Source organism: Aulostomus chinensis, chromosome 14 (genome assembly GCF_037954235.1).
Source record: "Aulostomus chinensis isolate RoL2024-O1b breed Wild chromosome 14, RoL_Achi_v1.0, whole genome shotgun sequence".
NCBI classification, from domain to species: domain Eukaryota; kingdom Metazoa; phylum Chordata; class Actinopteri; order Syngnathiformes; family Aulostomidae; genus Aulostomus; species Aulostomus chinensis.
Window position 1 is genome coordinate 8,874,061 of NC_141333.1, and position 25,242 is coordinate 8,899,302.

Sequence of the window (25,242 nt, forward strand, 5' to 3'; positions counted from 1 at the left end):
TTAAAATTAATATCAAAGTGCTTGTGAAAGAAATCTTTGTGACCTTTTAAACATTTTTAAGGATTTATTATTTTAAATTCTTCCAAGCCTGGTGGTTCTTATTTTCAGATACCAAGATTTTCCAGGTATTTTATGACCTTAAAAAATCCCTGGATTTATTTGTCAAAATTGTGACTGCGAAAACTATGGAGGGCTAGTGCAGGAAATTTGAGAATAAAGAAAACGAGCTCTGAACACACAGCTGGAGTTGTTCTCCAGAGTGAAGCATCTCATTCGGGGAGGATCTCGGGCCCAGCGGCCAGCGTTCTTTCTCCGGCGACGTGCTTGCGCCTTTGACCTGTAGTCAAACTCCCGCAGCGTCAGCACTCTGAGCCCGATATAAACCGACGGCTCTTGCTTTTCCGCCCCTCTCGTGTGTGTGGAGACACAGACAGCCAAACTGTTAACCGGAACCAAACGACAGCCACCACCTCCTCCATAACAAAACAAAATGACCACCGCTGCTCAGCCTATATTCTCTAAGGGGGAGGACTGCAAGGAGTCCTGGCACGACGCCAACGCCGGCTACAATGACGCTGATACGCACCTGGAGATCATGGGCAAGCCCGTGATGGAGCGCTGGGAGACCCCGTACATGCACTCCCTGGCGACCGTTGCCGCCTCAAAAGGTAAAGGGCTAAGTTTAATGAGTGTCGCCCATTATCGGACGCGACCCTGCCTTGCACGTACACGTCCGATAATGGGGATAGGGTGAAGTTGGAGGCCTGTAGTTGGTGCCCATTAAGTGTCATCAGAGAGTCTGTAGGGCTTTATAGCTGTTTTGTAGGCATCTTTGTCTGTTACTATGTAATTTAAACTGTCAGGTGGATGTTAAGTAAACATGTTGATAATTTAAAGGTATGTTTTCAACCTTGGGTCAAACTTTTATCAGGTTAGTGGACAAAAATCCAAACAAGTGTTGAAGATTTTACTTTAAAAGTGTGCAGTGCTTTATCAGAGTGGCTGTACTTGCTTATTTCATCCACACTTGAAGTTTTTTTTCCTGCCTTTTCCTGATGGATGTGGAGGACACGCGTGAAAGCGTGAGCAACATGGTGTTCAGTGTCAGCGGGAGTACTACAGCAGCTGTCACTGCTCATGGGAAGTAGCCAAGATCCTGCAGGGGAGGCAGCTCATCTTTGCGTTAAGTGAAAATAGACTGATCCACACATCCTCATGGACATGAGGGGAGGGAACAGCATATGGCCCTCAACCGTCAAATAGCAGTGTGTAGCTGTGTTGGGAATTTGGGATGTTGAAATGTATTTTGTTACCTTGTCCTCTGCAGGTGTTTTCATTTGAATATTTTCAGATAGCACACAGACAATGCAGATCATAAAGTGTGGAAGGCACGGGGGGGGGGGGGGGGGATAGTCGAAGGCCAGTTCCTACATTGAATGTTACACTTTGTTCCAAATTTCAAGTGTTAATTTTGATACTTTTTCCCCAAAATATTTTTGTTTTGTAACAGGTTTTTTTTGCGTCATGAAAAAAGCCATTTACATTTGGGAAAGGACACCTGAGTGTCTTGGGTTATTTTCGCCATATCTGTGCTCATTTCAGCTTCATGAAAATTCAACACAGGGCTGCTGATGCGACTGATTGAAGACCAGTAAATCATTATGGGGGCGGGGGGGGGGTCGAGCAAACAAATAGCCTTCTTTCCTATCTATTTATATTCCTCTCTGAAAGGAAATGAAACCCTTTGACCTTTTTAGCTACGTGGAACCAACTGGCTATCCATTTATTACTACACAGCTGGGAGAAACCACACCCCTGAACATTAAATATCTTGGAAATGCACCTGCAAAATCAAGGGGAAATATGCTGGCTCACCTAAACAGAATAAGCCACCTGCCAGCAGGATGCAAGGAAGTGGGAAAAATGTCACATATTAAATTTGAGAAACAAAGTGGAAAACAATTACTGAGTTGTCGAGCGAAATCACCCCGCAAATCTCCAGGAGGTTTAAAGTTGTTAACAATTGCTGTACTTGTGGTAGGCGGTCGGGTTCTGGAGATCGGTTTCGGCATGGCCATTGCTGCCACTAAAGTTGAGTCTTTCCCCATCGAGGAGCACTGGATCATCGAGTGCAACGATGGCGTCTTTGCCAGACTGGAGAACTGGGCCAAGGCTCAGTCACACAAGGTCAGTGGCACCTAGCAGTGAGTTATCAACCAGTAGCTGGGAGGCACTGATGCTGTTACAGATGTTTAAAATGGGCGGCATGGCTCAGGGGGAGAGTGGCCGTCTCGCAACCAAAGGGTCGCTGGTTCGATCCTCGACCCCGGTGACCATGTCGAAGTGTCCTTGAGCAAGATACTGAACCCATAATTGCTCCTGATGAGTAGGTTGGCGCCTTGCATGGCAGCCTCCACCATCAGTGTGTGAGTGTGTGTGTGAATGGGTGAATGAGATGACACTGTAAAGCGCTTTGAATACCGCTAAGGTAGAAAAGCGCTATATAAAATTGAGTCCATTTACCATTTAAAATAACAATTTAGCCAATGGTTTTTGTAGAGATTTTTTCATTTTTATTTATGACCTGGAGCCATGGAGACAAATCTTCACTATAAGAAATACTAATAGGTTGTGAATTATAGGGATGCACCAGTTGTGAAACTCTGGGCCAGAATCGATAGAGACATTTAGATTAGTAACTGGGCTAAAACCAGTCCAGATGAGTTTTTTGTTGTTGGTTTTGTTACTCCTCCTTATGTGCCGGGGGGGGGGGGGGGGGACAACATAATACTCAACTGTTTTCAGCCTTTTAATCACATCATCTTAAGACAAATTCAGATCTGAAACCTTTCTTATAACCTTTTACATCTACATTGGCCACTGCTGTCTGTGAATGTCATCTCATCTGCTGATGGCTGGTGAGGTCAACAAGGCAAAAATCTGGTGCGATATCAGTGGAACCCCAGGAAAATGGATGAGAAGAGTTGTAGTCATAAAAATATACAAAACAAGCTTTTAGATTAATCTGCTTTCACATCAACAAATAACCCTTAGCTTCTGTTATCGGTGAATACCCTCTGACTGATAATAAAGCTAGCATTGTCCGGTGCTGTTATGATGGCCGCTAAATGGGAAAGTCCCTACTTCTCACAGATATATTAGTTTAAACTTGGTGAACCTGCCTGCAGATGTGGTTCATGGTAAAGTTTCCCCATGAGTGAAAGTGTTCTTTGTGTGGCTGCAGGTCGTCCCTCTGAAGGGTCTCTGGGAGGAAGTTGTTCCCACCCTGCCAGAAAACCACTTTGATGGTAAGAAGTCATCCAGATGTGGAGGGAAGTGGGCTCATATGTGCAACTGTTCTGCTTGACACACCCTTTTTACTGCGTCGTCGTGAGCTTGGAAGGGGAAGAAACGTGTACATCTCAACATGCAAACTGCACAGTCACACCAAACGGTGATAAAGGAACGGACAGTTGTGACACGGGAAGTCAGTGCTGCTACTCACAGCGTAGATGAGTCAAATACATATTAGCAAAATTCAAATCGCTGGTGTCAGAAATCATGTTGTTTTTTTTTTAATTCCCCTGCTCTAGGATTAAAGGGGGAAACATTTTTAGATGTAAAAGAAATAAACGGTTAATGTGTTCTGTTGTGTCCTCTGGCAGGTATCCTGTATGACACATACCCTCTGTCTGAGGACACGTGGCACACCCACCAGTTTGACTTCATCAAGGTAGGTAGTTAATCAGAGGTTTTACATTTACATTTTCTGGATTAAATGAATGACCTTCATTCAAAAATATGGGGTTTATTTTGGTACACATAGTACAGACTGTCAGTGTTGTTCAGGTCATAATACTCTGCTGGGCTTGGTGGGCTGATTGATTTGTCAATCCGTCTGGGTTTCTCTGCAGGGTCACGCTCACCGGCTGCTGAAACCCGGCGGCGTCCTCACCTACTGTAACCTGACCTCCTGGGGCGAGCTGCTCAAGACCAAATACGACAACATTGAGAAGATGTTTGAGGTTGGTCACCTTCACAATCTCCTCCAGAAATATGGATCAGATTCACGTGAATCTGTTTAAAATCCATCACCGTACCAGCTCGCATCCTCTCGGCAACTTTGCTTGGGCAACCAATGCAAGGCGTTAGTTTTTGCTATTATTTTCTCTTGATATTAATTACTTTGGTTTAACACTTGGAGGGAATGCTGCAGTGCTTTAAGAAGTTGTAAAGATCAAATTGTAATTTTAGAATGCCACTGCCATTCAAAGTTTACAAAAAGACAAATGTGTCGTTCTAAAATATTATTGTAAATTTTGCACTTGGGGTTGGCGCTGTAGTTTCCCTCCTATTACACATGATGGTGCAGGAATGATTCCTAAAACCCAGAACTAACTTTGCATTTGTCAGACTCCAGTTCCATCATCTCTAAATCAAAATAGGTGTTTTGTAAAATTACTAAAATAGAGTTCTACAGTATAAATATGTCAGTTAATACCACACGTAAATCAAAAGGCCATTGCTAGCCTGTGGCTAAACGAGACTGTCAAGGACCTTAAAACACCATCAAACTGAACACAGGGGAAGGATACAGCTTAGATAGTGTTGCTCCGGGATAGCGTGTTAGCTTTTTACTTCTAGCTGCTTCATTTATACTTCCAAAAACATAAAAAGGGTGTTCTTTTGTAAAGACTTTCATGGCGAAATGGTGAAAAATGTTCGCCACAGAGCTTTTTTTTCTGCAATGATGGAAAATCCAGTGTAAAAATCCCACTGACTTTTGGCTTAGCAGACTTACAAAACTGATGCTAAATTCAGAGTTACACATCATCCCTGTGGCATTGCGGGGTCAGACAGTAAGTTACATTTACAGCCAAGTTGGAAAATGCAGACTTTTCACTGCATCACTCATCGACTGTGAATGCATTTCAGAATTAAAAATTGCAAAATGTTTTTTTTGTGGGATTTAAAAAAAACAACAACAATTATGAGGACGCCAGCCACTATTTGGAACTGGAGACAAGATTCAGCAGCTTATACCAGCAGTACAGTCTGAAGTCTGAAGAGGCATTCTGCCTTTTAGAAGGGTGAACACTCAACTGACACTTGAAATAAATCTCAGTGTATCACGTTGTTCTTAGGGCTACTGATACCTGTCAACCATCAACAGATGTACTACATTGTCAGAGTATTCATTCTTGTGTTTGATCGTCTGTTTAAAAGCTTCCGAATTGAGTTACGTGCAGCAGTAACCTTTAGGTTGTTGATTAGCAGGATCGGGCTGTGCAAGCCGATAACGCTGTCTCACACCGACAACTGACTGTGAATGTTAATGATTTTCAGGAGACTCAAGTGCCTCAGCTGCTCCAAGCAGGCTTCAAGAAGGAGAAGATTAGCACCACCACCATGGACATTGTACCACCCAGCGAATGCAAATACTATTCCTTCCATAAGATGATCACTCCCACCGTTCTCAAAGAGTAAAGTCCCAAAGCACTGCTGCAGCCTGTTTCTTTTTTTGTTTTTTTACACCACCGTGCCTTCTATCCTGACCTGCTCAATGTCTTTACCTCACTCTCAACTTTTCAATAAACCCAAGTCCGAACCATGCTTGTTTGGCCATTTTGTTTATTATAAATTGACTTGGCATTACTGTTTTCCACTCAGGTCAAGACTCGTTTTCATACTGATACATTTAAGCTGAAGTCAGTAGCCTCTTAGAAGCAGTTCTGTAAAACATGCAGACTGCTCGACTATCGCAGAAGTAATCTATTGTAGTCACGCATATCGAGATAACGAGGGTTTAAAAAAAAAAATTGCACATTGATTTTGAAAAACCTCATGGTTGCTCGTCGTTTCTCATCTGACTCCTTGAAACCAGCATTTCCTATCTGCTAGACTTGTTCTCACTAATTCTCTTCATTTCATGAGAAATCATCTACTAGCAACATGTGTGGTTGTTGAATGCACAAACAGAATGGACCGGCTGTTAATAATCCACAATGTACAGGGACAAACAGTTTGCAGTACATTTTAATTTCTGGTGGTAGATAGCAGCACAGGTTATCTGAACACGTGGGGGAGAAGTTAGCACCTGGTGAGGACACATAAATCATTAGGAGTGATGATGCAACACCAGGCAGTGGGGAGACTTCAGCAGCTGGATGATCCTGGAGCAGAATCAGGAGGCATGTGACTTATATTTTAGGAGTTGAGTCCACACTCTAGTGCAGAGACATAAAGGGGCGGAAGAGATCTCACAGTCACAGAAGAATTATTTTATAATATTTGATTCCATACAAATGGTCAGGATTTTTTTTTTTTTAATATTTCATTTATACTAAGAAAAAAAGGTTAATAAAAAAAATACAGTGGTTGTTGGGAACTCTGAAACATTGCCATAAACCTTTTCAAGTGCATTAACACAGAATGTAAATAATCCGTTCCGCCATTTATTAAACTAATTTGAATTTGTGGGACAAATCTTCCTACCATATGTAAATGACTTAAAAATCTAACACAAGGATAACCCAATATTAAACCCATACATAGTGACTTTGGCCCTGAAAGTGTTTCTTTCATCTTTTAACACTGCAAAGCTTCATAAACATAAAACCAGTTTATTAGATGCAAATGAAAGCAAACACAGAAGCAGGGACTGAAAGTGTCACCCTTCAGCAGTGCAGCCCAAAACCAAACCTGATTCTGTTGACTCTTTAGGAAGATGCTTATAAACAGTGTTCACATAAAATCAAGATATTCTGCGTTCTCTCTGAACACAAGATGATGGGAGCTGGTGTACAGCAGAGTGAGTGCTGCAGCTGACAGAACACACAAACCCCACTTTCAAAGCCAACTTTTAAGCATGTATTTTATGGATTTGCATATTTTAAGAAGACAATGACCTCAAAGTATAATTAACACAATAAAAAAATGGTTTCGCTTCCAGCGACTGCTCTGAGTCTTAAGGTCAGACTGGGAACTCACAAGAGCCACCTAGTGGTCACTTTGACAATGACAGATTCTACAATCGTGCTTTTCCATGAATCAGGTTTATTTAAAATAATAGCCAGGACAATGTAGGATGATACTCACATCTTACAGTGACAGGGTCTGATGTCTGAACTATATCTGTAAATGGCTGTTTGAATAAATATGAACTGATGTCTTACATAAAGCTCATACTTGATCAGAGAGGAAAACTGAGCTGACTACATCTGTTGAAAAGCAGCAGTGATACAGCTGAAGATAATGAAAACATTAACTTATTGAAATATTACTTGCAGCTCTATGTGGAAGAGGAGCAACGCTCCAAATTAAACCAGAAATACAACATTTACATACTGGATCGACACATTCACACATACTGCACGCTCACTTCCGATACCAGATCGCGAGCTTCTTCTCACGTTTGATTTTTTTCTGCAACTGTAAAGTTCCGTAGAGGAGAGCCTCTGCAGTGGGTGGACAACCTGAGGACAGGAGAAGAGAAATGTGGGCTTCACAGGGTTTTGGTGGAGATGTTTAACCCCCCATATTCGGTCTGACTGAGCCTGCATCCGTTCCAACTGTCGGTGTGTTAAATAATGGCCCACAACACACTTTCACTTCGAGAATTAAGGGGCTTGAACAACCAAATCTAATGTTAAACCTTAACACAGGGATGTCCTCACTCACTCATTTGTGTGACTCCAAAACATTTCCCACTACACAAATCCATGGGTTGTTTAAACCTGAAACTTGAACCAAAATCACCCGAGCGTAGGACCTCGGGTTTTCGTAAACAATTAGATATAGAAAAAAAAGAAAAAGAAAAACAGCATATTGAGCAGTCACGCTGTTTATGTGGTTACTATTTCATTTTTTTTTAACCAAAGATATGGAACGCTCCAAAACTAAACACCAACTGAGCAATGTAAGAGCTCCGCTTGAACACAAACAGGTCGAATTGAGGCCAAGGAGACAAAACTGAACCACGGAGGCGAAAGCTTTCATTGCCTTCATGGTAGATAAACTTCCATTGTAATATAGTTATCAACAGGACCCAATATTGGCTGGTTTTTTTAGCCAGTGGGAAAGGGGCATCCTGTATGTCACAATTTTAATGGTCTTCATTACTTGGGTATTAGGATTTTCCTGCAGTGAGTGAGAGCAGCTGAGTATACCTGGAACATAAATGTCCACTGGTACGATTCGGTCGCAGCCTCTGACCACAGCGTAGGAGTAGTGGTAGTAGCCTCCTCCATTAGCACAGCTGCAACAGAGAAATCCGTTTTTAGAGTTTTATAATCACTGAAACATCGTTCGAACAGCTTAACTCTCCAATCGCTATCTTGTAAAATACAAATTAATGTGACTTTTTGCGACCTGCAGAAAGCAGGATGACAGTACACAGCCTGACTGGATAGAAGACACCGACGCAGAGGTCTAGCTATGGAGCTGTAAGATTAAATATCTCTGCTTGGGCCCATTAACATCAGGACTCCGAGGAGAAAGAAACAAAATCACAGTTAAGAGTCACGTCAGCTGTGGAGGCTGGATGCTTGAGCAGGATACTACAGACCATAAATCAGAAAGATGACAGGTGCTGAGGCATTAAATGATTACTGGGGGAGGAAGGGAGCTATGCTGGTTATAAAAATTCTGTTGCTTAAGACAAATGTCCTCAGCTGCCAGCTTACCTTCCCATGGAAATGACGTATCTTGGCTCGGGCATCTGGTCGTACACCTGTTGGAGGGAAGCAATTCAGCGGTGTTATGTATACGTCTGACTAAGAACTAATCTGAACACAGACAGACGGGTCATAATCCTGCCAGCGTTTACACAGCTATACTGTTCTCAGCTCTCCCCTCCTGCACACACAAGTTGCACTGAGGAACCGAGTGTCTCTGAGCAGAGAAGGAAGATATTTTTTTTACCAGCTAACCAGCATCTCATAAAGGCTTCGTTTCATTGATGTCAAATCAAACTTGACATGATGTTGTATGATGCATGAACGTAGCATGCTGACTGTAGCTGACAAAAGTACATCTCATCACAGCATCTGGCAACATTGCTGCTGATTCTATATCTGGACCCCCCCCCCCTCACCTTCCGCAGAGCAGGAGCCATTTTATTTGTCAGCGTTCCTGCCACAATCATGACATCAGCCTGTCGGGGACTTGCTCTGAATACCACCCCAAAACGATCCATGTCGTAACGGGGTGCCGCCATGTGCATCATCTCCACTGCACAGCATGCCAAGCCAAAGGTCATGGGCCACAGAGAGCTCTGAGGGAGAAGCAGCACGGAAGCTTTAAGTACTGATGAAGAAAACAATATACACACTTTGGTGTATAATCATACAGGCTGAATACTTGTGGCTTCAACATGTCACCTGACTGTTTAAGCAATTCACCCAATAAAGCAGTTTGACAGGGTTCATATTGGTTCTATTTAACTGCGACTGAGCTGTAAAGACATGTCACATTCTCTCACACTGACCAGCTAGAACTGCTGAGACTGGCTGCAGGCGATCCCATTAAGAACCCTTCAGATTGTGTCTATATGGGAGGCCTTGACTGCTAGGAGATGGTTCAGATTCAGACTGATTTATTTATCCAAGAAGGGCTATTCAAGTTTCACAGCCTACTGATCAAATAAAAACAAAACATATTAGTTATTATATTAACCAAGAAGAGCTTAGTTATAAAACAACAGCCAGGAATCCCAAAAAAATAAATAAACAAATACCTTATGGTTTATCAAAGTTTAACAGTAAATGAAAACTCTCAAGCATGAATTCACAATGTCTGGTTTCTGTGTGGGCTCTGGATTTATTCTCAGCCGGACTCAGAGATAAATTGTGTTTATTTGCAACGCTATGGGAAGCTTTTGCAACTCGCCAAGATATATGTTGTGTTTGCACCTGTTGCCCCAAATCACTACAGTGCAGCTGGCAGGCACAACATTAGTGTGACCAATTGACCAACAATAGCCGCATTATTGGAAAAAAGACCAGGTCCAAACAAACCAGCATTAGCCTTTATCCTTCTTATCTACTCACCCTGCGAGCCCAGTTAATCAAGTCATCCAGCTTGGTGATGACATATTCGCCCTTGCTGCTGGCTACAGATGCTGGTTTGGCTGCTGCCACTGCTGTGCTCTTCTCTCGGGCTGGAACCACGCTGCAACAGCAGGACAGAGAAGAACTTCGCTCGGTGCCAGACACTTACTGGACTTCTACACTGAGAATTATGCAGGTTGTCTCACCTTGTCGTGGTGTTCTCACTTTTAGCACCGCTATGCAGACTCTTCTGTTGAAGGAAAAACACCGAAATGGGCCTGTTGGATGGAGAACAGGCCACATCATAAAAATAGTGAAGAGAAAAGATATTACAGTTTTAAGGAAAGTTACATTCAAGTACCAGTCAGTGGCAGTTAAGGGTCAATTGATTTGTCAGGAAGAAGTGTGACATGAACATTTTTTGCCAAAAATGTAAAGACAAAGCTTGGTTTGCGTCACGTTGATAAAAATCCCAGGCAAGTCCTACTGCTGTGAGGTAAATAAACACATCACATTTTGGGTGTGCATTGTGCCCTGTTATTTTTCCCAAAGCAGTTTCTAAACAAGTAGCCAGACCTAAGAAATGGCAGTACCGCATAATAGTATAAATACATAAAATGACAACACATTGTAACAGCAGGGGGGAGGAGCAGGACAGAAGTAGTTTGAATTAATTTTAGACAGGAGAAGGATTAAAAGGTTCTTACCTTGTTGAAAAACTGCCAGACAAGGCCAGGCGAGGCACTGCAGAATAAAAGCATTCCACACACTGAAGAAAGTATACTTGTTCCTACTTCAGATATTTCTGATATATTAAGGGTACTTCAGGAACTACTATATTATTACTTTCACTCGTGTTAACTTGTTTAAATGACATAGTGTCACCATTACTTATTAAGCAGCTAAAAGCAACACGGAGAACTTTGACAAGGACACAAACACAAAAATCACAGTCTGTATAGCTTTTACATACTTTTGCAAAGCATGAACCTTTGGTGAAACCTCATCAACAGAAATCTGACGGCATGCATGAATCTGAACCGTTCTGGTTACGATAAGAATCATCTATTTCCCCTATAGCTGTTAGTACCTCAATACAATCAACATATACGTATAATATCTTCTGACAAGGCTAAACCTTCAGTAGTGTTCAACTGATCCCTTCACAACAAAGTGCATGCACATATGAGGCAAATCAACACCAAGTTAGATAAATAGTGAGTGGTGTTACACAGAATTAGTGAGTGTTAATTTGCCCTCTGTTTGCTGCTGACGTTACAGCTGGAGTTTGTGTAAGAGCTAACTTAGCTAACACGCTTAGCTGCCATGCTAACGCAGACGCAGCAAGGTCAGTGTGCGTATTCACTTAAAAGTTACATATTCCGGCTACCGACACAGTGAAATCACTCGGTCCTATCCCGCCGTGTGCTTGAATTTCAAGTTATATTCAGAAAACACGTATAGAAATACCGCGACGACGTGCAAAAGCAAATCATTTTAACCAAAACATCACTCACCGACCAACGCCGCCATCTTTGAATTTCTGGTTACGTCAAACCGCTTCAAGTCTATGCTCGCGCTGCTGAGGGCGCTGCTGTAACGACTCCGGTCAAAACATTCATACTACGATGTTTTAGCAGCTGCTTATTTAAGAGTGACTTTTACATTTTTATATCTGACATGACATACGAAAGCAGGAATAGCAAAGTAACCCCGCACTCGGCCACCATGGCAGGGCAACTGTCTTGAAATTGTATTAATAGTCTGGGTTCATGGCTTCCATGTAGACCTGAGCACTGTTCACACATTTTATTATTATTAAAATCAGAATCAAATGCTCTTCCCAGAAAATGTATCTCATAATTCAAGTGTGATTGAAATTCACTAATTAGGCATATATGTTAAAATTCCTCTATACTCTGCAGAGTGTTGCTGGTTCAAATCCCCACTAATTGGACAAGAAAGGTCAACCTGGACTAACAGAGGGGGTTATTTATATGACATATGTATGTATTATGTATGTATGTATTATGTATAAACATGCAATTAAAAAAATTGTCTATTCAGTTAAGAAACTGGGTTTTAAAATGTAAAAAAAACAAAACTAAAACCCTGACAGAGTAAGATGAATGCTTCAGATAGAGGTAGTTTTAGTAAACAGACCAAAGTTATGATTATTTGTCACACTGCTGGTTGCAGTAATGAGATTCTATGATGAACTATTATATATATTTGTACGAATCTCTGCAATCATTTTATTTAAATGAAGTTAATCACAAACAGTTAAACTATTCACTCACTTCCAGTCAGCTTGTAGTAAAATCCTCAAGCTGCTTGACTGTGTTTTACTCGAGGAGAGCAGTGATGATGTGGAGCCTTTTACTATATGAACGTAACCTAAACAGCTGGGAGAATTTAAGAGCAGCACGACACATGGATTATTAGCTAATCCAATAGTTATTGTTTGATGAATCTGTTCATCCACAAGGGGAATTGCAAACTCGAATGTCCTCTGAGCCTCTGCCTGACTCAGCTAAGATTTAAAGGTACTATGTTTAAGCTTTGTCCATTTCACTCTTAGCAAACAAATTAAACAAATGTTGCTTTTTATCAGAATTCAGAGGATGGAACTGGGAATGACGTCAACCCAGACTTGACCACATTCCACTTAAAGCGGGAAAGCAAAAAAAAAAAAAAAACCCCACAAAAACCCTCACACATTGTCAGCATCTAAACTGCAATATTAGGTCATAGCAGTGCTCGAAGTGCAATGTTGCACATGCAGACATTGTCACTGCGCATCTGGAGACAAATGCAAACCTCTGAATAACAAGTAACATTAACCGCCCCCCATGGAGATAAATAAAGTTTCCTGAGTCTGACTCTGAAAAACCTGTCCAGGGTGTACCCCGCCTCTCACCCGTTGACGCAGGGATAGGCTCCAGCCCCCCACAACCCTTAATATGGGAATAAGCGGAAGACAATAGATAGATGGATGGGGATGGATGAATCTGAAAAAGTAGGAAGCCTGACCTCAGGATTCGTCCCGCTTGAAATTTCCAACTACGACCAGAACTTCCAATAGTCCCTCCAAAAGAATGTGATTATGAATATATGTAACAAAAATAAATTCCCTGCTTTGAGTGACTGATAGCTTTGTATCAGTGTCTTACCTTGCAAGGTAGCTGCTTTAGCAAGATCACAATGTCACAAAAATCATTGAAGAAACTAGCTTGAAAAGCTTCAAGATATGCATTTTTGTTTTGGACCAACGAGCTCCTCTGAGGAGACACTGGCAAGGTTTAGATGTAATAAGTGTTGGTTCTGAACAATGATGGTGGCTCTTAAAGAGGTCAGGCTAGATGCTGCAAAAACAGAAGTTCTATCAGAACTGGAAAATGTGTCTGATTTAAAAGAACGGCAAAGTACAGCACCGAAGGCGTCCTTGAAGGAAAATATGTTTACACTCTCAGTTTGTTCTGATTGGCTGAAGAGGGCCAATGATGGTACATAGTTCATCCAATCACTTACCAAGTATTCTTTAAACATGTCTGCCCTTTTCCATACAGTTCCTATGAACGAGTTCTCGGATTTTTCAGTGAAACCAAACATTTGACATGGCAGGTTATCAGTTCCCACCGATAAAAATGAAAGCAGTGAAAGAAAAAGAAGTTTGAATGTCTGCGCAGAGTTTATTGTGAAAGGAGCATTTCTTTCCACAAGTAGAGAAAGTTTGAGCCTGTTATAACTGCCGCTCGATAAATTGGCTTTAATTATAGTAATTCTGGCAGCTCATTAATCTCTTGAAAAAGAGCGAAACCATCTGTCGCATCCTGTTTTGGCCTTGTTTTGGTGCCACAAACCAAGAGAGCAACATCGGCAGCAGCGAGGACGCCAGCAGGGTGGAGATGAGAGCAGCGCTGGGACTGTCATTATGTGATAACATGCTCTCAGCGCTGCAAACACACACTGCAGTTTGTCCAGGAATAGCTGCTTAGTCAGAGCAAAAACCCAGTCAACTGAAAACCCAGCAGCAGAGACAGAAGGACACTTTTATAAACGGCTTTTATTCTGCCATTATCATGTACAAACTTTTTGAACAATTAAAATAATCAAGTCTGAGGAGTGAAGATGCTTTGCTCATGTTTTAAGGTCAAACCCAATTCAGCCATATACATATACATATACATATACATATATCAGAGCATTTAAGTACTTAAGAATTCCAAACATTAAATATAGGCACTGGAAGAGCTTAAAAGGACACGTGTTTTTAAGACTGGATCATTGTTCAAAGGCGTCCCCCGCCAAAAGCAGAGAAAGAGCTCTAGATAATAAGCATGAATCCACATTTTTAAGAAGTCCTGCAAAGGAGCAGCAGAAATACAAGTTAAGCCGTCACAGACTTGGAGGTTATAGTGGCAGCGTGTGTAGCTGTGCTGGACTGCAGACCACAGGAATGACTTATTTTTGGAAAGATCTCCTCCTTTGAAAGAAGAAAGCTTCTCACTGAGCATCCAGGAAGTCTGGTTTGCCACTCGGGCTCTGTGATGTCTCCCCTGACCAGGAAGATGGGGTGACCTGATTATAGAGGACGTCCTGGGAGCCAAAAAGTGGCTCTTTGAGATTCAGGGTGTACATGAGGAACAAATTGAGAGCCACCATAGCAAGGAGCGGGAAGACGGTCAGGCCGGAGCCGAAGCCTCGCCACGAGCTGCACACATTCAGGCTGAGCCAGTAAATAAGCCTGTAAGGGGAAAAAAACCCGACAAAACAGATCAAGTTTAAACCTCATTGATAAACATTCGCAAGCTCCCTGACACGTGTTGTGGGAAGCTAGATTACGGTTAAACCAGTAGCAGCATTCTGATCTTTCACTTAAGTAAATGTTCCAGTGTAAGAACGCAAAATTATAAGTTAATGTTCTGCATTCAGTAAACAAAATGTACGTCAAGTATGAAAGTATTCGTACTGTATCTGAAGCAAAATAGCCCTTTTTGCGACATATTAAAGGAACACATCCAGTTTTTGGAAATATGCATATCGTCCATCCTCCCCAGAGCCAGAAAAGGAGATAGATACCCGTCTCTGCTCCGTGTGTGACTTGGTGAGACCCACAGAGACCAGTTGACTGCTAGCTAGCTTAGCACAAAGAACGGTAGCGGTTGGGCAGGTTAGTGTACCTCTGGCTTAAGTCATAAAACACACATCTGCGCAAAACAGTGTTTGCCTGACATTGTATAACACGGGTTGCGCACAACGTGCTGTATGAAACAATTCCAAATGATGAGACATTGTAATTTTAGGATCTGACACATAGAAGAAAAGAGTAACTGCTGCGACTTATCAAAGTCAATTTTGTAGGAGAAGGTTGAGGAGAATTACCTCTGGATGAAACAAGATCCAAGAACAAGAACCATACTTATTTGATTACATTTGACTGAGGTATGTTAACATTTAACACCCAAAACAAATCACTGCGCTAAGCTAACAAGAACATCTGTGGGTCTCAGCACCCTACTGCACACTCAGAGGAGAGAGAGGGGCATCTACCTGCTTCTTTTCGACTCTGGGGAAGATGGACAATAAGTGTGTTTCCTAAAAAAACAACAAGAAAAAAGTCAGTGTGCTCTTTAAACCCTGTATTATCTGATTAGCTCACCGGTAGCATTTTAAAGTTAATAAAAATGTTATTTTAATGTAGATCACCAACGTGGACTCAATGTTAAAGGTCAAAAGGATGAAAAGTCTGAAAGTTTTCAAGAGGACTGAGTAAGGAAGGAAAAACTGTTGCATAAATCAATATTCATAGTTGGAGATTTAAAAAAAAAAAAAAAAGTGGATGATTTTACTTCTCTAAGCCACAAACTGCTGCTCTGAACTACACTGCTACTTCTCTCTGGCCTCGCTGACAGTGGTTTTGGTCGTGTGAAGCCTGCCGGTCAGGCCACAACTGCAGTCCTGGCTGAAATATCGCAACTATCGGATGAAACTTCGTACAGTTCTTCGCGGACTCCGAAGGTTTCTCTAGTGCCGCCACGACAGTGACGGACGAATTACTATGAAATCTAGTGATTTGATGGAAATTAGTGAGTAGTTCATCTGTTCACCTTAACCTTTGATTAGTGGTTGTTCTCAGTTCAGTTGAGGCCTCACGGAGCTGCCAACATCATCCTTTAACTGAGTCGGTCCCAGTCTCAAGGTATCTCTTAACTCCAGGAAACTATAGTCTATATTTGTCCTCTGGACGAGAATAAAATTGTTAACTTCATAATAGCTGCTGAATCTCTCTAACCTCCTGTTTTGTTTCCGTTCGTCTCCTTGAGCTGCTCTTCCCTCTGTTTCTCTCTCTGGGATTTGTCCGCTCAGCCATGTCAGCACGGCTGAGAGGACGTCGTGTGGTCCTGATGACACCCGAAGCTGTTCCAACGTCCTCTGGGATCCATAACCTCTCATTTTTGTTTTACACTCCACAAATTTCTCTTTCTCTGTCTATCAAAAGTACATGCTTCTCCTTCTCTGGCGGTTCTATTCAGACTTCCTCACATTTTTTTGAGCCTCTGTTGCCTCTGAGCTGTGTCTCGTAGAGGGAGAGGTGGTCCCATGCTTGAAGCCCTCGTTAGGATCCATCATATATGTTTCATTATTTACATGGATCAGAATGTTTGTCATTAAACGTTGTACATACTGTGATTTGCTTTTTTTCTGTTGAATTTTTTTTTTTGGTAGTTATTCCTCATTTGAGCCAAGGTTCTAAGAAGGACTGGGGGGTGTTGGACCTTGTGATTTTTGTGATTTTAGGCTATAAAAGTAAAATCTGTCTTAACTCGAGTCCATTTGAAAGAGATTCCTGTTTTTTTCTAAATTATCCCAGACAAGGTAAACTTGGTCCAGACATTCAAGTCCTCCTCTGGATGAAATGAAGCAAAACATTTTGTTTAATTTGAGTGACATTTTGGGTTGTTATGACCAAGAAAAAGCTCAACTAAAGACCGTTCCATCCTGCCTAGATGTATTTTGTACTGACATGGATAACTGCAAACAAAGTATGCTCAGTGGTGGGTAGTAACAAGAGAGGAGTTTGTTGATGGAACCTTGCATGTTACTTTTTCTGTCCTAACACTGTTTATAACATATTTTAATTTCCCCTTTTTAAATTTTCATAATCAATTTCATATTCATCCATCCTTATGAGTTGAATTCAACCTCACCTTCTTTGTTTCACAGAACAGTTTCACCAAGTGCTGATTTTTAATATTATTATTATTATTATTATGGTTGTTGTTGTTGTTGTTGTTGTTGCACCAGCAATCACCCAACACCCCCAAAAAAATATATCAAAAAAGAGGGAGACTAGTAAAAAAAAGTTATGGGAGTAATTTTACTCGATGATAGATTTTCCATATTCTACCACCACTGATTGCTACGCTTATTTTAGCATCCTAACACACAAAATTGGGAGAGTGGTGAGAGAGCGTGTGAAGCCCTAAACAACTGCCACCTCCAAGATGAAATACTGCAGTATCCTGACTGGTATTTAGCTGTGAACTCTGTCACTGTAGCATTTTACTTGATGTGGTTAAAGTTAGAACATATTTCATGTCTTCATTTTCACTTAATGTGAAACTTTTTTTTATGTGTTAAGCGTTTCAAAAATCACAGCTGGATGAAATAAGATCCGAGCTGGTTTAGGTGTGTGATTCATGAGGCCTCACCTTCCTAGGATGAACACGGCCACCAGTATTGGTACCAGTTTGAGTTCGTCTTGAGGCAGCAACGCAGCCATAACGACAAGGTTGAGGACGTAGAGGAGTAGCAGCTCCAAGGACGCCGTGACAAACAGCTGCTGAGCCGCCCGCCTTCTGGGAAATGGCTCCTGCAGATTGAGTGAGCCGGTGCAGAACTGGCACGCTGCGTTCAAGAGCATCGCTGGGAGGGATACAAGAGAAATAAGTCAGTTAGTACCTTGAATCTGAGCCATCTTTCCAATCCACACGAGCGACTCCTTGCTGGACTTGATTTGGTCTGACTTTGTTTTTGTAATGTCTTCATTTGAATACAGAGGGCCTGCATGCAGACACTCGGTTCTGTTTGTCATCAGCTTGACAAACTGGTGACAGGAAAATGGTTAGTTTGGACGGTTTCTGCTCTCTGCCCTCCTGTCCCGTCCTGATTGCGCAGGTTGGGACGTTATTAAAATACTTAGCAACAATGAGGCTACAGCCTGGGAGATGAGGGAACTTCTTATTGTAGTTTCCATTTAAAGCTACGTGTAGCAGAAGGAAATTATGCTTCTCCCCAGAGGCTTGACGAGGCAGCATTGAGGTTGAAAAAGCATGAAATTAAAGGGGACAGGAGACATTGAACATTCCAGGACGAGGCGGCCAGACAAACCAAATCCTCCTCTAATCCTTATCTCTCATTTGTCTTTCAATGTCAGGTGTTTGACGCGTACCAAGTAGGATGGGGATGGCGGCCACTGCACAGCAGCAGAGGGTGAAAATGACGCGGCTGGCCATGTCGGGGCAGTAGGGGGGTTTGATGTGGACGTAGAAATAGAGTCCATAGAGGATTCCAGCTGCACACAGAAGAGACGCCAGCACAGAGAGGAAAGCAGGAACGCGGCCACTCTGACAGCATTTGCACCGGCAGCAGCATCGCCCGCCATCTGATGCCTCCTCTGCAGCCTCACAAGTCTCTCCCCGCCCCTCTGAGCTCCACACAGTCAGCTCCACGCTCTCCGGTGGTGGGCCTATCAGAGGTCGACCCTCGTCCACAGAACAGTCCAGATTAGTGGATTCTGGACTCCATCTTGGCATGTCTGTGCCATTGGGAAGGTCTCCCTGAGAGGCCGGCGTTGGACTGCTGATGCAGTTTTCCGTGGCAGCGTCCAAATTGTGTGCTGTGATGATCGGACTGGAAAGAGTTTGATCCAGCTCTCCCTCCTCTGTCTCGTCTGCTCTCGTCCGCTCCTCTGGGAGGCCGTCGCAGGGCTGCTGGTGGCAGGAAGCAGAGCCTGTTCAAACCAAAGCAACATTTCAATGAAGCGTCCAAAACCAGAAACTCAAAGCAATCGACTGCAGCCTTAAACTCGACAGGCATTTACTGCTTTATGTCCTCAGTACAAACAGGAGCTAGTTTAACATTGTGCAGGCGTGAGAACAAAGTCGGCTCGACCTACCAGGGACCTGAAAATATTCTTGGACCCACCTCTCTTCTAAACTCTGTCACTTCCCATCAGCCCCTGTTTGTACTGAACAACAACAAAGTATTTCTCCCATGATGGAATACTTGGATTATTTAGCTGAACATAAAATTATTTAAGAACACACACATAATCAGAGGTGGATGAGCTCCCGCACTTAAATGAAAGTACAGTTCAAAGTTCCAAAAGTTTTCATGACAGAATTTACAGAGTCATAAAGTTGAACCTCTCCAATGTCTGAAAGTACACAAAGTACAATTTGACTTCATGATTGATCTTGAGGGAACAGATAGGAAAATAGAGAAACAGTCACATGAAGGCAGTGTGTGAAATCATAATTTCCGTGTTATAATTTACCCTCACTTTTTTGAGCACGATAACCTGGATTTCAGTGAAGAAATAATACTGGGAAACGCAAATGGAGTGAAGTACAAAGTACAGATCCTTGATTTGAAATGTAATTGGCCCCAGTGAGAAGTACACACAATGCTAAAAAAAAAAAAAAAAGGTGTCCAGCTTAGAACTAAAATGTATATAACAAAAGTAATACAACAAAATGCTTCTACAGATTTACTGTTGGCCACTGGCAATGATGGACAAAAAAAGCACTAAGAGACACTTTCGACTTTATTTGTGTAAAATCATCAAAACTTTGAGTTTATCCATTTGATTTAAAACAGCTGAGCGTTTCCTGCCTAGTCGCGTTCATCTTGTTGAACTGACAAAGTTTTTTCTTTAATATCCAACAGAGTTGATTTCTAAATTTCCTTTAAACATCTGGAGGCAGACAGATGAACCCAGACAGAACGTTTAGGGTAATAAATCCAGTCTGACTTGCTAACCAGCTCTCAGCTTTCGCTTTATTTCTCTCGTTTAACTACGCACTTCGGGCCGCTGTATTTACTGTTACTGCACCTTATTTTGCATGAGGGAATCATTGAGGTACTGCACGTGTACTTTGTACAGTTTCCTCCACCATGAAGGTCTTATTTTTGGAGCCGTTTGTTCCCAGGATTACACAAAATAAAACAAACCGATTCTTTCCAAACCATGGTGGAGAGGTCAAGGAAGAATAGATTCAGTTTTTAAAGCCGATTATTTATAGCACCACCTAGTGGTTAAGGGAAGTAAGTCTGGTGGAACTAACATAAAAAAGACCAAGTGTTTTCATGCGATGTACAACAACATAACATATAGAATGTGAGTGTTCTTTAGCACCACGTGACGGACGCGGGAAGTGATATTTGTACCGCAGTGCAGCGTTAATCTGCTACTTCCTGCAAAATCCAAACATGGCCAGGTTTCACCATCAACCTTCCCTACGAGGAAGACACGCTACGCTCATCGCTGCCTGCAGCGTTTCTCTCTCTCTGAGTGCTTTCTAGTTTTTATTATGCGCTTCTGCTGATGTGTGCCATCCTTCCACATGCTTTCCTGTTCACACACGACTGGCTGCTGCTATTCCAACCTCACACAAAATTTCACTTCCTCTCCTCAACCCCCCCCCACATTCGACAGAGATTCTTCACTCATAACCAGAATCTGATTTTGAAGTTACTTTATTTTAGGGTAACAAGAAGTGTCATTCATTGTTTTCGCCGTTTGTGTCCCCGTATGTGTGTGCACGTGTGTCAACATCTGGTTCGAGAGACATCGACTGTGTATTTTAGCACAATGGTGAGGGTTTATATGTCTGTCTGTGGACTGATTTTGTCACCGTGAATTATCTGGACTCTCAAACCTCTTTGGATCCAGTTGGGACTCATTTTCAACTGAAGTGGCCTTCGCTAATTTGCTCTTGGCTCCCTTCATATGCTACAGCACCATCAGCCAATAAAAAGCAGCAGTAATAACTCACTCTTTGGCTGATTGGTTGCTGGTGGCGGTTCAAGGGAATGCTGGGAGCCGGAGACGGAGTGGGAGGACGAGTGGAGCTCCTCCACCGAAGACTCAGGACTGTCTGACACTGGCGCCAAGCAGATCTGAGTGTCCAGGTCCAGGAAGGGGGAGAAGGAAAGCCTGGTGGGGTCGATGTCCTGGAGCTGGTTGATGATGTCACTGATGGACTCCTTCATGCTGTCGAGCTCCTTGACGTTCTGCCGATCAGTGGCCTGAAGCCCGGAGGTGCTCATAGTCACACAGCCTGAGAGCAGCCAAACACGTTAGAAACACCAAACCACCAAGAGCCGTAAAGTCACATATGAGCCAAATCAGATGACACAGTTAAAAACCTCAACCCCTGTTTGCTTTCTCTTTACAGACCTTCGTTTATCACACCTTCCCCGCACGTCCTACCTTCTCAAGTTTGTTTTTGAACGGGAATGAATTACGTTTGTTTACAGCACCTCAAATGTAAAGACTGGACACTTTTCCTTCTCTAGTTTGATGGTAAAGTGAATATTTTGAGGCTTTATGCCTTTTTCAAATGTTAGGCTCTCAGTTTTCTTCACGGGGAAAAACTATTATTAGATTCATCAAGACATTAATTAGCCGACTGAGCTGCAGCCCTACTTTTAGACACCATGAGGACTGATGTTAAATGGGTTAGGTTATCGGAGGGAGGGGTGATGAAAATAGAGGAAGCCAATGTTGATTTGAGGTTGTTGTCCCTCAATCCTGGCTGACAGGATGCCAGAGTTTATCTTCCTCTGCTGACCCTGCGCTGCAGGTTTGAACTGTCATCAGTTTTCTTTGTACAAAACCTTCACACGTTGATGTCAATTAACGTAACACGTTAGGCTGACATTAAGACGGTTAGCTGCCTGTGATACAATGGCAGGTGGCAGCTTGAGTGTGACAGACGAAGTTGAATACGCAAAACGTCGATGTCTGCATGTCTATCTATCTGTCTGTCTGCCTATCTGTCTGTCTGCCTATCTCTCTCTCTAACTGTCTGCCTGCCTAGCTTTGGCTAAGCGAAAGACAACACAACTTTGGGTGAAATACACTTTTTGACACCTCAAAACTTCCGCCAACAAATCAAATGCTGCCAACTAAGAGTGACTGCTGCTACCAAACATGGCCGACTCTGTGAGAGAGCATGAGGAGGATTACTGAAGAAATTAAGATCCTGAGCCTGATCTCTCTGAACCAGAACACAAAGGAGGAAAAACTACTGGTTTTGGAAGCTGAAGGAGAAAAATAGATGAATGCTAGCCTGCCCATCCACTTCCATTCATCACGCTAAGCTAGCAAGCAATCAGCAGGTCTCTAAGGGCATCTCGCCTCTCGCCCGGCTCTGGGGACGATGTTTTCATCTTTAAAAATCTGCCGTGTGCGTTGCTGGTGTGTCATTGAAGTTCAGGTCTGAGTTGGAAGTCTAAAGGGTCTGAGAGCTTTGATGTCGTCTCTTGAAACCCATCAGGTGATAAAAGCAGTCAAAGAGGTTTTGTGACATCGCACAGCCTACGGCCCCTCAAACAAGGGCCACTGCATTAGATAAAGGGGCGGGTCATGTCGTTGTGATTGGATGATTTGTGATATCACATGACCTGTAGCTGCACAATGGGAAATGCATGAGTAAATTTTAAATCCTACTGGTGCGGAGAATTTCTTTTATCTTTTAAACAGCTTGACGGGAACTGAGGGGAAAAACACTGGTTCACGCTTGATTATGGAGTAAATCACAGTCTGCCAGCCGCTTCAGCTGGAATCGTCAGGCTGGTGTTTTCATGCAAGCCTAAGCTAATCAGCTCTAGATATAAGATGAGAATTAATCTTCCCAACTACTTGGAAGAAAGGGAATAATCAGATTTCCCAGAATATTCCTGAAAACAAAATGTTTCAAATCGATCACTGCACCAGTTAAGAAGGTGACTCAGCCTTCCCATTTTCACACTCCGGGACTAGGATTGAGGTTTCAGCTCTGTAAAGGTTTATTCCTAAACATCAGTTTATCTTTTTTTAACATGGAAAATCAGCATAATAATTAGAAAAACAGCAACCTGCTCTCCCCAGGTCATGGCGGTTGGCTGTGCATGATTTTCCTTCTATGATTTGAAGAATTTTCACGAGACGTTTTGAGAGACGTAAAAGTACTCAGACGCTTTTTTTTTAATTTTTTTTTAGTAATTAGGTAAGTAAAGAAATGAGTAAAATAGAGTGGAAATATTTTCACGATCTATCTTTGTTTGTGCTGTTTCATCTTTATTTCTTGTTCATATTTGATCTACATTATAGCTGTTATTGTATATATTGCTTATGAAAAAGGAGAAGTGTTGGTGTATTTTTACCAGACTATTTCTACTCTGTTACTGCACACTTGTGCCCAGTGATTTTTTTAAAGGAATATTGTCCTCATTTTGTACTGAGACTTCTTTTCCTTCAGTAAATGATCTGGAGAGGCTCCTACCACCATTGGTAACTTCTATTTTACTCAGATATTTACCTGTAATTCATGCACATTTATTTGATTAATTACAGGGCTTTGCCTGGAGCGTCCTTATGGTTTATGACTGCTATTTTTCTCTAAGTAAATGAACTGAAAAGGCTACTTCCAATATTGTAGTTATCTTTCTTTTGGCCTATTTATCTTTTTTTTTGGGGGGGGGGGCTAGAAGCATTTATTCTGCGTATTTTAACTGGAACTTGCGCCAAATCCATGTTAACGCCAATAAAAAAAAACCCACTTTGGTTTAACTTCAAATGGTGACTCTCATCAACATCTGCAGATTGAATTTGGAGCATTTTTTTTTTTGGCGCATACCCAACTGTGGCGCAGTAGGCACGCCAAATCTGCAGCGAGGATCTTTCTCAAAACAAATGCGGACGTTACCATGTATAGAGCGCAATTAGGAGCGGTGGCGCTTTGAGGTCGTAGGGGAATAAATCTCGGGTGTTATTAGCTGGCGTGGATGTGGAAACGCGCGCAGGGGGGCAATGTGCTTCTACTCCCCGCTGAAAAAATAACTTTCTCCCGCTGCTGTGCGACTCTTTCAAGCACGTTTTACAACTCTTCTTCTTCCACACGACAAACAACGTCTGGTCCCGACTGGTGAAAGACTTCTTAACTGATAAACAAAAAACGTGAAAGACAGGGGGGAGTGAGAGAGAAAGAGCGAAAAAAACCCGCAATCAAATCTGCGCGTAAAAAATCATAACCGCAGCGCAAAGTCAATGAAATCTTCTATTTGTGCCCATTCAGCAGCAATTAGAGCCGCTCAGTGAGATCTCACAGACGAATGAAGCAATGAGAGCCATGAAAATGCCTTTCTGAGAGTTAATTAGAAACAGGACTCGAATAAATGAACTTACTTTTTCTCGGAGGTCGCAGACTGTTTGGCGAGTTTATTCTTGTCGCTCTTAAAACAAAAAATAAATAAAAACAAACAAAACAAAAAAAGCCCTCCTCCGTCCTTCTGCGCCTTTCTTCCCTCCCCCTCCGTTTGCTTTTTGTCTTCCAGGATCCCGAACTTCTGAATCAAATTTCAGGACGGACAAAATACTAGGCTTTTCCTCCGCCCACACAGGTTTTTTTTTCTGTCCTGGGTACCATGTCAAACACCATATGGAGCAAATAAAGCGGAGGAGGAGGAGGAGGAGGGAGGAGGAGGAGGAGGTGGTGAGGTGTGTGTGTGTGTGTGTGGGGGGGGGGGGTGTCTGCACTCACTTTCAGTTTACCTTCAGATTCAATGCTGACAGTCGCATCCATCTCCCAGCAGTTTATCTAAACAGGAATATAAATATTTAAGATCCAACTAAACCAGCGACCCTCCGGTATTTATACGCAGCCTGATGATGTATTGATAACCTTTTTATTATAATTATTATTGATTATCAAGTCTGTATACGTGACGTCGGTGTCCGTGTCTACAGTAAAGTACCCGTCCACCCTTTTTTTTTTTAAACATAAAGAATTAGTTTGGATTTATCATCTCATCTTTATGTCAAACCTCCAGGGTGCACCGCTCCAACAGCTTAAACTCTGTACTTCAATCATTCCAAATGAATTCAGCCTGTTGTTTCATGTCTTTTACCTACAATCCTTTT

The 25,242-nt window shown here is 42.3% G+C and overlaps 3 protein-coding genes across 3 annotated transcripts; 1 reads left to right on the forward strand and 2 right to left on the reverse strand.

Annotated features, from left to right (window-relative positions):
- Positions 1-291: 291 nt before the first annotated feature.
- gamt (guanidinoacetate N-methyltransferase) lies at positions 292-5,613 on the forward strand. Its single transcript, XM_086224250.1, has 6 exons — positions 292-668; positions 2,042-2,187; positions 3,245-3,308; positions 3,666-3,733; positions 3,915-4,025; positions 5,347-5,613. The coding sequence occupies exons 1-6, from the start codon at positions 491-493 to the stop codon at positions 5,485-5,487; spliced, it is 708 nt and encodes a 235-aa protein (XP_086080376.1). The 5' UTR covers positions 292-490; the 3' UTR covers positions 5,488-5,613.
- A 1,423-nt stretch (positions 5,614-7,036) lies between these two features.
- ndufs7 (NADH:ubiquinone oxidoreductase core subunit S7) lies at positions 7,037-11,662 on the reverse strand. The gene is made up of 8 exons (XM_086224251.1): positions 11,567-11,662; positions 10,757-10,793; positions 10,256-10,327; positions 10,050-10,170; positions 9,095-9,274; positions 8,685-8,731; positions 8,169-8,257; positions 7,037-7,475 (listed from the first exon to the last, which is right to left on the reverse strand). Exons 1-8 carry the CDS (start codon positions 11,580-11,582, stop codon positions 7,378-7,380), a joined length of 660 nt encoding a protein of 219 aa, XP_086080377.1. The 5' UTR covers positions 11,583-11,662; the 3' UTR covers positions 7,037-7,377.
- A 2,435-nt stretch (positions 11,663-14,097) lies between these two features.
- Positions 14,098-24,721, reverse strand: LOC147249649 (uncharacterized). The gene is made up of 5 exons (XM_086224143.1): positions 24,508-24,721; positions 21,113-21,397; positions 18,505-19,065; positions 17,765-17,978; positions 14,098-14,796 (listed from the first exon to the last, which is right to left on the reverse strand). Exons 2-5 carry the CDS (start codon positions 21,384-21,386, stop codon positions 14,556-14,558), a joined length of 1,290 nt encoding a protein of 429 aa, XP_086080269.1. The 5' UTR covers positions 21,387-21,397; positions 24,508-24,721; the 3' UTR covers positions 14,098-14,555.
- Positions 24,722-25,242: the final 521 nt, after the last annotated feature.

What these genes read in the sequence shown, in the direction of transcription:
- ndufs7 (XM_086224251.1), bottom strand. An exon ending in TGGCTCCTGCTCTGCGGAAG is followed by an intron (nt 8,732 to 9,094) that starts GTGAGGGGGGGG and finishes TCCCTCCAACAG; the next exon opens with GTGTACGACCAGATGCCCGA. An exon ending in AGTGGACATTTATGTTCCAG is followed by an intron (nt 7,476 to 8,168) that starts GTATACTCAGCT and finishes TCCTGTCCTCAG; the next exon opens with GTTGTCCACCCACTGCAGAG.
- gamt (XM_086224250.1), top strand. Translation starts at nt 491, where the DNA reads ATGACCACCGCTGCTCAGCCTATATTCTCTAAGGGGGAGGACTGCAAG. An exon ending in GCCAGAAAACCACTTTGATG is followed by an intron (nt 3,309 to 3,665) that starts GTAAGAAGTCAT and finishes GTCCTCTGGCAG; the next exon opens with GTATCCTGTATGACACATAC. An exon ending in ACATTGAGAAGATGTTTGAG is followed by an intron (nt 4,026 to 5,346) that starts GTTGGTCACCTT and finishes AATGATTTTCAG; the next exon opens with GAGACTCAAGTGCCTCAGCT.
- LOC147249649 (XM_086224143.1), bottom strand. Translation starts at nt 21,386, where the DNA reads ATGAGCACCTCCGGGCTTCAGGCCACTGATCGGCAGAACGTCAAGGAG. An exon ending in AGCAACCAATCAGCCAAAGA is followed by an intron (nt 19,066 to 21,112) that starts GTGAGTTATTAC and finishes TGGTTTGAACAG; the next exon opens with GCTCTGCTTCCTGCCACCAG. An exon ending in CGCCATCCCCATCCTACTTG is followed by an intron (nt 17,979 to 18,504) that starts GTACGCGTCAAA and finishes TATCCCTCCCAG; the next exon opens with CGATGCTCTTGAACGCAGCG.